At 37.4% G+C, this 13,410-nt stretch overlaps 1 protein-coding gene across 5 annotated transcripts in view; it reads left to right on the top strand.

The window, feature by feature from the left end:
- FAM114A1 (family with sequence similarity 114 member A1) overlaps positions 1 to 13,410 on the top strand; it is a 39,060-nt gene that overhangs the window by 14,580 nt on the left and 11,070 nt on the right. For 3 of the 5 annotated variants that reach the window (XM_054203614.1, XM_054203613.1, XM_054203617.1), the window contains exons 4-9: positions 1,181 to 1,294; positions 1,446 to 1,552; positions 2,792 to 2,926; positions 4,755 to 4,907; positions 7,100 to 7,223; positions 12,749 to 12,834. In XM_054203614.1, coding sequence (XP_054059589.1) covers positions 1,181 to 1,294; positions 1,446 to 1,552; positions 2,792 to 2,926; positions 4,755 to 4,907; positions 7,100 to 7,223; positions 12,749 to 12,834 — 719 coding nt within the window. The remainder of the gene's footprint in view (positions 1 to 1,180; positions 1,295 to 1,445; positions 1,553 to 2,791; positions 2,927 to 4,754; positions 4,908 to 7,099; positions 7,224 to 12,748; positions 12,835 to 13,410) is intronic. The other 2 variants (XM_054203616.1, XM_054203615.1) reach the window with 2 other exon arrangements.

The raw sequence follows: 13,410 nt of genomic DNA, 5'->3' as shown, positions 1-13,410 counted from the left end.
TGCAAAAAAAATTAAAATGGGTCACTGAAGCCATTTCATTTTGTGTTGGAAAGAATATTGCTTACCTGGTTGGTTGTTCACTTACTATGTCTCAGCTGATATGCAGAAACTTCCAGTTAAGGAAGATGTTCTAGCTGGATCATTTGTAATGAGAGAAGCATATCATGAACATACTTATGGATATATCCAGAAGCAGAATAGGCAGAGAATTTCAGGCTGGTCTTTTTTTAAGGGCACCGTTTTTCAACTACAGTTGATGCAGATTAGGAAGCTACTGCCTCCTTTTGCTGGGTACCAGGCAATCCCACCCTATCCTATAGCGGGTTATTACCAGTCTGTGTGATCTGCTAGTGCAAGTAAACGCTGTGTAGAAAAGCAGCAAAGCAATCCCGTTCTGTCAAAATTATTCAGATAAAAACACTAATAACGTATGTTCTTTACATTGTACTAGACCATTTTAATAGAACAAAGAGTTAGGGAGTCACTACGTATGCGTCAGGTAAAGATGGTAAAATCTCTGTAGGAGATCAGCTGCTACTGGAACAATAGTTCTGTCTGTGTCATCTGGCACCAACAGATTTTACAGAGTATATTTTAACAGCAGCTTTGAGGAGAGACACTTTAGAATTTAACTTCAAATGAGCAATTGAGGAGCTTAAATCCTGAAATAACTTTGAGGACCTGAGTCAGTATTTCTAAAATGCTTACCTAACATTGCACCTATGCAGCAGACTGAAGAACGGATTCCATACCTCAGCCCTGCAGCCACCCACAGTCCATTAATTGTGGGCTAATTGTTCTAGATTTATGAAAACTATATGAGGCCAAACCCTACAGCATTAGGAGGACCATCAATTTCTGTTTAAACTGATTGTAATAGAATATTTAGCATTTTGAAAAGCAGGGAACTAAACTTATATGTGTCATTGAAACAAGTTTTACATTTCAGATCCAGAGTAATTTGTATTACACTTCAGCTTTATCATTTCTAGTCAGTTAATATACTGGATGTAGTAGGATAAGTCAATTATTAACCTAGAAAAAAATCAAGCCATTGGGGTAAGTTTAATAGTTACTTTGATTGTCATCATTCGTGGAGTATAAGAATACTATGCACTGTTAGTAATACGTTTTCAGATCATAAATAATCTAAACGATCTAAAATATGCTTCTGCTGCAGGTCATGGAATAACAGCAGTAAAGGAAAAAGCAGGAACTACCCTAGGGATTCATAATGCAAGTTCATCATCTTCGGAAACAGCAGACCCTCCTACAGCTGAAACACCAATTATACGTAAGTTCAAGTTCACTGAGATTGGACAAAACTCTTTGACACTGCCAAATTAGTCCAATGTACAAAATTCTAACATTTTGATCACAGAATCCAGTTCACTGTAATTTGCGACTTGAAAGTATGCGATAGCTTGCTTTTTTTCTTTTGTTAGAAGCAGAAGATTCTCTGCACCAAAGCTCTCCTGAGAATATTCCTTCTTCTCCTTCATCTGGATCTCGTGGCATGTTGTCAGCTATCACTAATGCTGTACAAAACACAGTGAGTCATTTTAGCAGGCCTCTCTGCTCTAGTTATTCTTCATCATTTTTAGGTGCAATTTCAATGTAGGTCACATTTAACAGGTAGAGTTTCTTAAGTTGTAGGTCTTCATAAAAGCAGTTTTGTTGTAACTCTGTTTGGAGTCTCTTCCGTCGTAAAGTAACTATCAAATTAAAAAAAAAAGTCAAAAAAGTCAACTAATTCAGTTACTACTTTGGCATGAGCTTTTCAGTACGATATTCCCCTTGAAATTATAAGAGACTTCAAGCATCGGCTAAAAAAGCATAGTAGACTAACTCCCCATGAGCGTGTTTTACAAAGTGGCAATTCTTTTCTAGTGTATATCCAATTCACTCTGAGTGCCTCATCACTATAATATCAAAGATTTGGGGAGCAGAGGGACTATTCCTATAGTCTATTCCTAAAACTTGCTACAGAATCCGGAGCACTGTAGGGCTTGTGAGAGCTGGACACCAGTAAGATTACCTGAGCATTGTATGAGATTTTCAAATAAGAGAAACGTGCTCTTACACAAACCTAGAGGGGCTGCTGTACCATGGTGATGAATGTCACCAAACAAAAAGAATAACTTAAGGTCTCGGTGAGTTGTCTGTAATACCATTTGAGACTTTGGTAGGGTTTTCCATTATGTATCAGGTTACATCAGCATGTGAATATCTGACAGATGCATAATCCAGACTGAAATCGAAATCTTTAGCCAGTGAAAATTCTTCAGTCTACATGAAAAATTGTGAGTAAGGGCTAATGCTAATACAAAGGCACGGGAAAAACAACTGTATTTTGCTAGACAGTTCCAGAGCCATCACAAGTGTCAACAATTTAGAAGTCATTTAGGTAAGGCAGGGTCATCCTATTCATGATAGACTTTGGCTCCATATTATTCATATCTAAAATATGTTCCCATGAACTAGATGTCACTTCGGATGAAATTAAAGTGGTGTTACTCATATTTTTTTATTGGCAACAGGTGTTACATTTCCTCCGATGTGAGCCTTTTAATTACCTAGAAATATTTGCATGGTTCATTTTTTTCTTTTTGAAAATGTGTTCAGAACAAACTAACATCATTTTATAAATGCATCAATCCTATTGTTACTTAAAGCATAGAAAATCTAGGGACCTGAATGTTCAAAAACAGTGTCAGCAAAAGCAATACTCTTTACAGTTCATATTAGCATGAAATGAAAAGAAAATAACCGCATTGCATATTTTATACAGGGGAAAAGTGTATTATCTGGAGGCTTAGACGCTTTGGAATTTATTGGGAAGAAAACCATGACTGTCCTTGCAGAAAGCGATCCTGGATTTAAGAGAACCAAAACCCTGATGGAACGAACAGTTTCTCTATCTCAGGTTGGACTTTTTAAATACATCTCTGTCAATGCAGTTTCATATTCTTTTTCCAGAATTTCAGATGCCTCAGGGGGAGGCTTTATTTGTCGCAGTAGATACTGGCTAGGAAATAAATATTGCGCTTTGTATTTGCTCCACTTTCTTTTTCTTCACAGAACTACAAAAGATAATATAAAATCATCTTTTCTGCATAATCACATGTACAGTAGATGATTTTAATAAGATAGTATATGCGGGGATAAATCATTACACTCTGGAGACAGAATGAAATTGTTGGTGGTTTTGTAACAGCTGTAGATAGATATCTTCCAGCATAAACATCACCGTACTACTTTCCTTGGAAATGAGTAATACTGGAATATGACAAATGTTTCATTAGGAATTAAAGCTGTTATATCTTAATGTCTATCTAAACTAATGGTACCCTTACACAGTCATGACTCATACATTTAAAACTTCAGAGATATGATAAAAGCTGAACAGAAGTATAAGTGCTATTAGTACAAAATTATTTAGCCCTCCAGACACTGAGAGAAGGGAGGCCGTGGAAATCAATAGACATTGAAAAAAACTTTCATTTTACTACATGTTTACTTCCTTGTAGAGAGGAGTAAGGTATTTTTCTTTTAATGAGATGTTTCATCTTTAGTGTTGGTCATTTTAAGTGTAAACAGACTGATACTATTGCAGTAGGCCGAAAGCAAGTAATTCTTGTTAAGAATAACAGCTTAAAATGAGCTTTTGAGAATACCTTAATAAACAGTATGCATGAATTCACATATAAAATCTGAGGCAGAAAGTGACATAAATCAGTTCTCATGGGTCACATAACAAAGTGCTTCCTTTTCAGTGATTTGTACATTAAACTTTGTGAGTGATCTTTTGAGGGTGGAGACTGAAAAATCTGCCATCATAAATCTTTTGTAACAAATGAATAACTGAAGACAATATCATAGAAATTTTGAATGATGCAATAGTGTAAGTGATGAGTGTTCACCTGTATTCAGAGGCTTATATATGGCTTAAGATGCAGTTCAGATGTATTTACTCGCTTTACTGTAGCAAATTCATATGAGAGGCCATTCCTTCCCGGGAAGAGAAGGAAGGAATAGAGGATCCTATTCTGTACACTATTCTTATCCTTCTTATATGCTAATAGAAGTGTATACACTTCTATTATACACTACTTCTTATACACTAATAGACGTGTATAAGAAAGTCACTCTAGAATATCCCCAAGTATATGGAGTATGTGGAGTTCTGCTCCACCTTTGGTAGAAGTCATACTGTATTAGGCTAATCTCTTTTGTCAGTCCTGCTGTCACAGAAACTGCCTTCAGTATCTGCTGAAAATATTTTATAGGAACTATTTATATAGGTGCATTATCTATGCAAGTAGATAGGGAGGTCCTGAAAATATTCCTCCCATTTTGTGATCTGTGGAATGCACAACTCTTAAGGCTGTGTGTGAAATAGTCCTTTTTATTTTTCTTTCATCGTAATTGTTGGCTAAATTTATTATATAATATCCATAGCTGACATTGCTTTTGAGAACATAAGATTATTTGTTTGTTCATTGTTTTTTGAAAAAAGATGGTTAGCAATTACCACAGGCAAAACCATACTTAGAATACTACTTAAATATTTTATTAAAGAAGTTTATCAAAAAAGAAGTTAGATATTTCATCTCTGAAATTTCAGCTCTGCAGGTGTGATATAGTCCCAAATTTTACTACTACTGCCTCGACAAGCAGAAGCAGAAGGTAATAAATCTGTCATACCTACAGCACTACCAATAAAACAATGGAAATTATGTATATTTTTGCAGCTGTTGCGAGAAGCTAAAGAAAAAGAGAAACAGAGGCGGGCCCAGCAAGTTACAGTTGAAAGAACAGCACATTATGGACTACTTTTTGATGAGTTCCAAGGTTTGTCTCATCTTGAAGCTCTGGAAATCCTGTCGAATGAAAGTGAAGCCCAGGTACAGTATGCAGACAGCATAAATCAAAATAATGGTTAGTAAAAAATTGTTCTTTACATTAATTTCACTCTGCAGGTGCATGTGAAATGAACAGTAAATTTTTCATCAACTTCAGAGAAAGCTGGATTGGTCCCACAGGCCAGTCCTGGGCTTCAGGAAGTCGGCATCAATACATGTAAAATTTAACTCCAAGATTTACTCAAAGCAAACAACTTCACAACTGAAAGTTATTTTTGTTTGGACCATATATCAGCTTGTGACAGTGTGCAGATGTCTTCAGAGTTTGCAAGGCTGATGTCTTTTGGTTTTGTATCAGGCACTGATACTTACATTCAGGAATGCCAGACCTACCACAGCTAGAGGCTAGGGAATTAAAATGAATTCCAGATTACTTATTCAATTCCTAAGTCTTCTTTATTGTGTTAGGTTTTAAACTTACATAAAACTACCCCAAGATATCATTCCTGGGAGTATACAAATGCTAGATGTCTCTCTGAAGAGCAGGATGAAGTTACTAAGGCCTATATAATAAGTATATTTTTGAATTTCAGCTGTCAGTAGATCTCTGACAGGAAATTAATAGAACTAGATAGATAGAAATTAATAGAACTAGATTAATAGATTCCCAGCAGTGGTATTTAGTACTGAAACAGTTTTCTGAGCATATTTCTTAAAATACATTGTTTTTTGGTTTTTGGTTTAGTAATTAGCACTCCTTGCCCTCAGGGTTATTTTTAATGAAAAATAACCAACCTATTTTTTAAAACGTTTTATTTGTTGCTACAAATAAAAGAAGCTTATCTTAATAACAGCTAGGTACATACTGTCCCTTATGGTTTTGGTTTTTGCACTTGTGTCTAAATGCAAAATTATAAATTCAAAACCTACATGTGAAACAAGCTCAGGTTAATTGCATGTGTCAACATGACTTTTCTTTTACTGTTAGATACCACATGGTAAGGGAGACTTGTGCAGGTTGTTACCATGAGGTTCTGATGTGCTTCATGTTATGTCCTAGATAAACCCTGGTTCAGAGTCCTGCTCACTCCAACAGGATTGAATGCAACTTGTCTGGGTCAACAAGTCCAATTCCCTGATATATATTCCAAAAGACTAACAGAGCATCTTCCCATTGCCATACACACACATGCTCACCAAATACAGTACTGTAAGCTTGAGACCTCTGCTAACAGCCCAAAGGCCACACTCAGATGGGCCACAGGAGGAGCGCAAGAGAAACTGAAGACATTGCTAATGTCCTGTGTCCTTCTAATAGCAGGGATTTAAAGATGTTTTAAAGCTTTTATTTTATAAATTTCCATTTTAAAAAAGTCCCAGTTAATCCTATGAAATGGACAACGCTATAGAGAGGGCCAAAAAGCCCCAGGTAGTCCTTCACAACCTGAGTTGGATCTCCCGACTTTATTGTACATTTAGCCCTGAGCACATGAGCTGAACACATCAAGGAGGAACATAAGAAAACAATGCTTTTCTCCAGTCTCTGACCGAGTCAGTCTGCATATCTATCAAGCGAGCTTAAAAAACCCCAACCTTGAAACAAACCTAAAAGTGAAATTTTGAATCAAATGGAGAGAAGGCATTTCTTTTGGCTTCCATAGGCAGAGAGTGCAATCGTGGGATTAACAGCACATAACAGTAGTGCAAACAAGCAGTGATTCAAAGAATCTGTTTCCATCCCTATTAGATGTGCAGGGACTTGCAGATACCTGAGACACCCAAAGATCTGTCAATATGTTCTTCAGAATAGGTAGACTGTCAATAATTTTGCTTGCTTTTTGAAGGCGGGGAAACAGGCTTCTTTTTCTGACTCCTCCCATGTGTTCTCAGACTAAGCATGAATGCTACCTGTGCTCTTCTTTCCTGATGCCTTCATCCAAGCAATCCCAAAATGCTTATTACAGTTTGCAATTAAGCCACAATTTTACAATTCAAAACAAACGTTCTGGGAGAAGGTAGAGACCTGATGATCTTGCAAGGCTGGTGTAATTTTTGTGATACTTTGTTGATGAGAACTAAAAATGTGTCTACGTAAATTGGAAGGTTAAAGACAAGGTTCGAGCATAATGGAAGTTTCCACTTCTTAGCCTATTCTGGTATCAGGCTCAAAATTAGCAATTTTAAGAAAAAGGCTCTGTTTCATTTAGGAATTCCTTCTGTCTTTTCTTTTACAGATTCAGTCATATTTAGCAACACTTGATGGAGAGCAGTTGGAGACTGTGAAAAATGATTTAATTGCTATAAAGGAGATTTTTGTTCCAAAGGAATCAGATGATGAAGTGGTACAGGCACAGAAAGGTAATTAGAAATACAGAGACTTAACCATATGGACAATTGTTACTTCTGCATATAGTAATTATAAAAATTACAATCTAAACTATGATTTCTGATATTCTAATACTCTTCATAAGCAAGTGACTAAAATTAATACTCTGAAAGTTGTGGAAGCTGATCAATGCTTAATTTTGAATTTATATTATAATTGAAGTGTGAGATAGAGAAAATATAAGGTAAGAAAGTATTGTACTATACTATATCGTCAGTGAAAGCAAAACAAAAATAAGAATAACTTTTTGGATAACTGAGGTTTGCTTACAGAATCGTTTTATGAAATTGTGTAATCTGAAACTTTAGGAGTGTTTGGCAATGCTTTTGTGTTTAGCAACTTCATCCTTACTTTGCACCCTCCCTTGCTAGATAGGGAAAAGATTAGAGTGTAATAAAGGGATTAAGAACCCTGAACTTTTTGAAGGAAAGTCACTTCAAAACATAGTGGCAAAGCTGCTTTCTAGGTATTGCTTGGCAAGATGTGGCATGTGGAGTGCGAGAAAGAAGTAGCAGAAGTGTGCCATAACTATGACATAGTGCACAGCATCAGAGAGAATGGGACAAGCGTGGCAGTCCATAGATCAGCTCACAAAAGTTACAATAAAATGGGTGGGTGCTTTGGTTCGGGGCAAAATAGGTGTCCTAAACAGGTGAGGAATTTTGGCATTCCCCAGAACAGGCTGGGAACAGAAGGATAAGAAGTTAGCTTAAGCCACCGTAGTTCATGTCTCCCATACCAAACCTCTTCCAGCTAATAGAAACAATATCTTTGACCTGACTGAGGACTGGCTCATGCCATTAAACACCATGTTGTTGAGTTTCAGAAACACAGAAATATAAAAAGATACTTCTTCCACATCCTCTTGATCTTCTCAGGGGTGCTTTGCCCATAAAACCTACATTGTGCAAGATGATGAGATAGGATTTCTGTAGCCTTCTGAAAAGTTAGAAAAATTGTCTTAACATCCACACGTTCTAACCAGAAAGTCTTTTCTGCTCAGACTGCTCTTTCTAGCAGTGCTTACTCAGTATGCCTGATATCTCTCACAGGGAGCTTATTGTTTCTTCTCAGGGAGGACAGCAAGTGTTCAGTGTAGTCTTAGTATGGTAGAGTTTTGTACTGTTTTTTTCCCTTGTTACTTTTTTAAAAAGTGGGTTTGTGACAAATAGAAGTCAAGGAAGTGTTATACCTACTTAAGAGTGAGGATTCATGAGATACTTGTTATTCCTTATTTTCTGCAGGAAATAGTTCTTTGCTTTGAGTCCAGCCCCCAGGAAAAGCTCTGTTTCTTGCATAAAGTGATGTTTTCGCTGTTGGTCAGAAGTTCTGTTTGTTCAGTGAAGCTCATTCCTCGAAACGTTAACTGGCCTGGCCTTCTAAATAGGCTGGGACCAAGGCAATGTGCACCTTCAAAAAAAAAAAAAAAGACAAAATCAGATCATGATGCAGGTTTTCCCCTGCAAAAGCAAATCAGTCAGCAGTGAAATGTACCCTCCTCTCTCTGACAGTGGAAATAATAACCATACACGTGCTCTCTCCACCTTACAGCTGAGCAGGTGTTACTTCAGGCTGCAGTTCAAAATTACGCACGGCCTTTAGTGCACTAAGGCTCAAGATTTATTAGCATTTGAACTACAGATAAATTTCATGTATCAGTATTAAGTTGGATAAATTTTAGTTCACTGGAGGACACCAAAAGAACAGAAAGGTTAATCACTTCTCAAAGTCACTTTCTGTTAGGGCTGAGCTGACAGTTCTGTAGTCAAGCTTCTAACCTGGGACTTGTGGCCTTTACATCTTTCCTCCGTCTCTCACCCATAATCCATCGTACATAAAACTCTGCCTTGAGAGTGCTCCTAACACTGTACAGTGCTTTGACACATCCCCTCTAGACAGTGCCCTAGTCCGGGTACCCTTCACAAAGATATGTTATCTTCATTAAAATCTTACTGGAGTGTGTGAAGGCTTCTTGTGATCTTCCTGAGTCAGGGAATACCAACCTTTTTCCCAAATTCATTAATGCGCAGGATCTTAAGTGTTTTTATTAAGTGCAGCAAATGCATAAAACCTTGTAAAACTTAAAGAATTCCATTAACAGGCCCTTACATGACAATTGTCTGCCATTTTTAGATAAAAACAATATCCACCACGTTTACATGTAACGTTCTGTGTGATTTGCATCTCTGTTTGCCCTGGTGGAGCACAGTTTTGTTAAACAGTTTAATGCTTCATTCAGACTTTGGTTTGCCAATCTTTACATAATTTAAAACGGATTCCAGTGACTTTCTGTTGACTACACTTAGTGTTCTGGTCATATTTTACAAGTAAGTTTAGCTTTCCAGGGACCAGGTTTGAGTTGTTTGGCTTTATTTTTAAACTGGAATTGTTTACCTGAAATGACTTGCTGGGACCTTAAGCATATTTCTGTGGCATAATTAATGTTTACATTCAGAAAATAGTCTGTGTTTAATGTTAGCAAAAATTTTAAACGTGATTTGGCATCCAGCATAGATAAAAGACAGTACAGTTTAACAGCAGGTTGGCTGACCGGGATTAAATGTAGCTCATGACTTGCTGTGAAGAGAAGGCTTCACTCTAGTTTGTGTTCTTAGCTCAAGCTAGTTAATAAAATTAAGGTCCTGTTAAGCACATTTAATAGGTTTTACACTTCTAAAATCAAGTCAGTAAGCCATGTGCTCTTTTAATAGCGTATTTTTTATTACAGAATTATGTATTTTTACTTAAGCTAGCTAAGCTAGGAAGAGATAGCAGGCTATGTTAAATTTCGTGGAGGAATTTTGAGTTTTAATCCTGCTTGCTAACAGTTTAAAACTACAACTAACTTACCTTCAGTAGGATTTTAATTTGTGCTTCCCAGCTCAATAAAACTTCGTGTTTTCTCCTTTATGTAAGGAAGCCACCCCTCTACAAAAGACAGAGATTAACTAATGGTGTTGGAAAATGTTAAATCTTATCTAGCCACTTAGCAGTATTTGAAAACAAGTTAATTACCACTTATTGCTAATTTGTTACCACTTTCTCGTCATCAAAGTCATGTTATTTATATGGTGTCATTTGTCGGTGCTATATATATTCAGCAAAAAAAACACGCGCTGGGAGGAAAGCCAGTACTTTGCACTCAAGTGTTTGAAAAGGGTAGCTGTTTGTTTTATGTAAACTCTCAGGATCCCTTCTTATCCTAGACTCTCAGGATCTCATTCAGAGATGTTAGTGCTGCTTTCAGTTTCTACCGTAAACACTTTCAGTCCTATGCAAGGAGAAATTACTGCGGTGATCTTTGGAGGACTGTTTTGGGAAAGGATTGGGGCTAGGCTTTGTTCTTGGCAACCTTGAAACTGGAATTGTAGGGGTTTTGTGTCTTTGCTTAACAGTCAGATACGTGCAAAATCAATATGAAAAGAAAGGAAGGGAAAAGATACTTTCTGACACAAGCAGGAGAAAGCCAAATGCATACCCTTCACTCTAATGTTTCCTCTCACTTTGATTATGCAACCCTTTCATGTATTTTTCACTGCAGCTTCTTTTCTTTTCAGTTGTTTATGAAATAATGAGAGGAGAATATCTGAAAAAGTAGCTTTACCTACCTTTTGAAAGCCATTAACACCAAAAATTTCATATGTGAGATTAAGGGAGACAGTAACCAAAGTGAGTATTGAATTGAATATGACAGTTGTCAACAATTTTGGTAATATTATCCAGCGAACTGCTTATCAGTTTTCAGCATGCTGCAGTTTATAAAACAATTCGGCATTGTTTCAAGAACAAGTGAATTCAGTGTATCCAAGAGGTGCTGTATTGCAAAACCTGAAAATTCTATTGCCAAAATTTACTGATAAGGGCATTAGTGAAATGAACTCTGTGCATCTCTCTGGCTTTCAGAATACATTCTTCTCGACCTGTTCCCCAGCTGTTAAGAGGAAAGCTCAGTCTTTTGGTCATTGCAGGTGAAGAGTTCTTTGTGCTAAATACTAATTTATTTTATAGCACCAAAAATGAGCACTGTCTTTACAAGCAAGGGTGAGATGTCCTTTGCTCTAGGAGATTATAACCTAATTGTCAGATTCCACTGCCGTTCCACATGTTGCAAGGTAACGGGCACAAATTTGAGCATAGGAAGTTCCACCTAAACATGAGGAAGAACTTCTTTACCCTGAGGGTGGCAGAGCACTGGAACAGGCTGCTCAGAGAGGTGGTGGAGTCTCCGTCTCTGGAGACATTCAAAACCTGCCTGGACGTGTTCCTGTGCAACCTGCTCTAAGATGACCGTGCTCTGGCAGGGGGGTTGGACTAGATGATCTCCAGAGGTCCCTTCCAAGCCTATAATTCTATGATTCTATGACTGTCAACAGTTCTATCCAAATCCACAAACTCATTGGAGAGTAATGGCCCTCCACCTTTAAGCGCAGTACTGAAGGGTTGCATAAAAAATGGAAAAACTGTCCCTACCTAATAAATAAAAAAAAATGCAGGAATAGAGCAAGACTTGAAATTCATTTTTTAAGTAGCTGGACTTTTATCAGGCTTAGTATGGGGACTTTGACCTTTTAACTTAATCAGGCTAAAAAAACTGTATTTGGTATATTCCCCCAGGAAATGTTAATGAAGATTCCCAACTCAGTAAGTGCAGATGGACAGAACCAACCAAAATACCAACTTTTAGGAACTTAGAGCATGTTAGAATATGGCAACTGCAAGTAGTCAAAGGAATATATGTAATAAAGGTGAAGCTTGAATACTAGTGATATTTATCTTTGCTGATAAATCTTTTGAAATATAAGTGCAGATTCTTTAAGGCTCATTACTCCAAAGCAGAACAGAAAACGTTCTTCATTTAAGCAAAGCATAATCTTAAAATAGAAAGAAAACATACCTCTTAGCTGTGGTTTGCAGACAGAGCAATAAAGAATATATTTTCCAGTATGCTTCCTCTGAAACTTATTTGTTTCTGGCCCTGCTGCTGTTTTTAATCCTTGGTTTGAAAGATGAGGTTAGTATCTCTTCTTTGGTTATTTTGTGGGTCATGTATTTCTGTCAGATCATAGAATCGTAGAATCATAGAAAGGGTTGGGTTGGGTTGGGTTGGGTTGGAAGGGACCTTTAAAGGTCATCTAGTCCAACCCCCCTGCAATAAGCAGGGACATCTTTAACTAGATCAGATTGATAACTAGGGATCATTTATCTGCTTCTCCTCTTACCTGTTTTCGTGAAACTTAGTGGAATTTAGAATGGGGTGGAAAGAGTAGTTGAAGTGTCAAGCTAGCATATCTGGTTGTACAGGTATCTCTGTTGCTTTTTTTCTTCTTTCTTTGAGCATATACACACACCCACACCCACACACCCCTTTCTTGTGTCCCTGTCACTGTTTTTCAAATGCTAGAGTGCTTGGGGAAATTATTTGACTGGATGTATTTGATCATGTAAAATATTATAGTGACAACAACCTAAGAAAAATTGTCTTGTGTTTTTTTTGCAGCAGATATGGGAGAAGAGTTTGTCAGCGTGCTCACTGAACTGCTGTTTGAATTGCACGTTGCTGCTACTCCTGACAAACTTAACAAGGTTAGCACCCGTTAGTGAGCTGCCCTCTGTTTCTTGGACAAAGAGAGGGCTTTGTTCTGAAATCTGACACAGAGCAGTACCTAGCTCAGTTCAGGCAGCTAAGAAAGCAAAGTACAGGATGGTGAGACTAAAATGATGAACGTGGAAGAGGTTTCATAGAAGAAGTGAGATTAGTTAGGCAATACAGCAGTGACTAGCTAGCGCGATGGGCCATGCTAGAAAGCCTTGAACCAGGGATGTCTCAGCAGAACAGAGTTCACAAGCACAGCAGATTTGGTCTTGCATACTGGGAACAAAGCTCAAGTTCAGAATTAGTTTTCTTCCTTATGTTTATTCTTCTGAGGGATTTCTCCAGACCTCAGCTAGAAGCAAAGTCTTGGATTTATCTCACCCAGCTTCAGTCATCCAAAAGTTAGATGGCTAGAAGCTAGTCACATCACTAGTCAAGGTTTTACTATCAGGCCCCTTTAAAGGTGATTCACCTGCTGCTGATCTTAGGTTTAGATCTTAACATATTTTAATTTGACTTCATGTTAAAGAAGAGAAATCATAAATTTCCTACTAATGCTAACAATA

This window comes from Rissa tridactyla, chromosome 5 (genome assembly GCF_028500815.1).
Source record: "Rissa tridactyla isolate bRisTri1 chromosome 5, bRisTri1.patW.cur.20221130, whole genome shotgun sequence".
NCBI classification, from domain to species: domain Eukaryota; kingdom Metazoa; phylum Chordata; class Aves; order Charadriiformes; family Laridae; genus Rissa; species Rissa tridactyla.
This window is presented reverse-complemented; position numbering and strand designations above follow the sequence as displayed.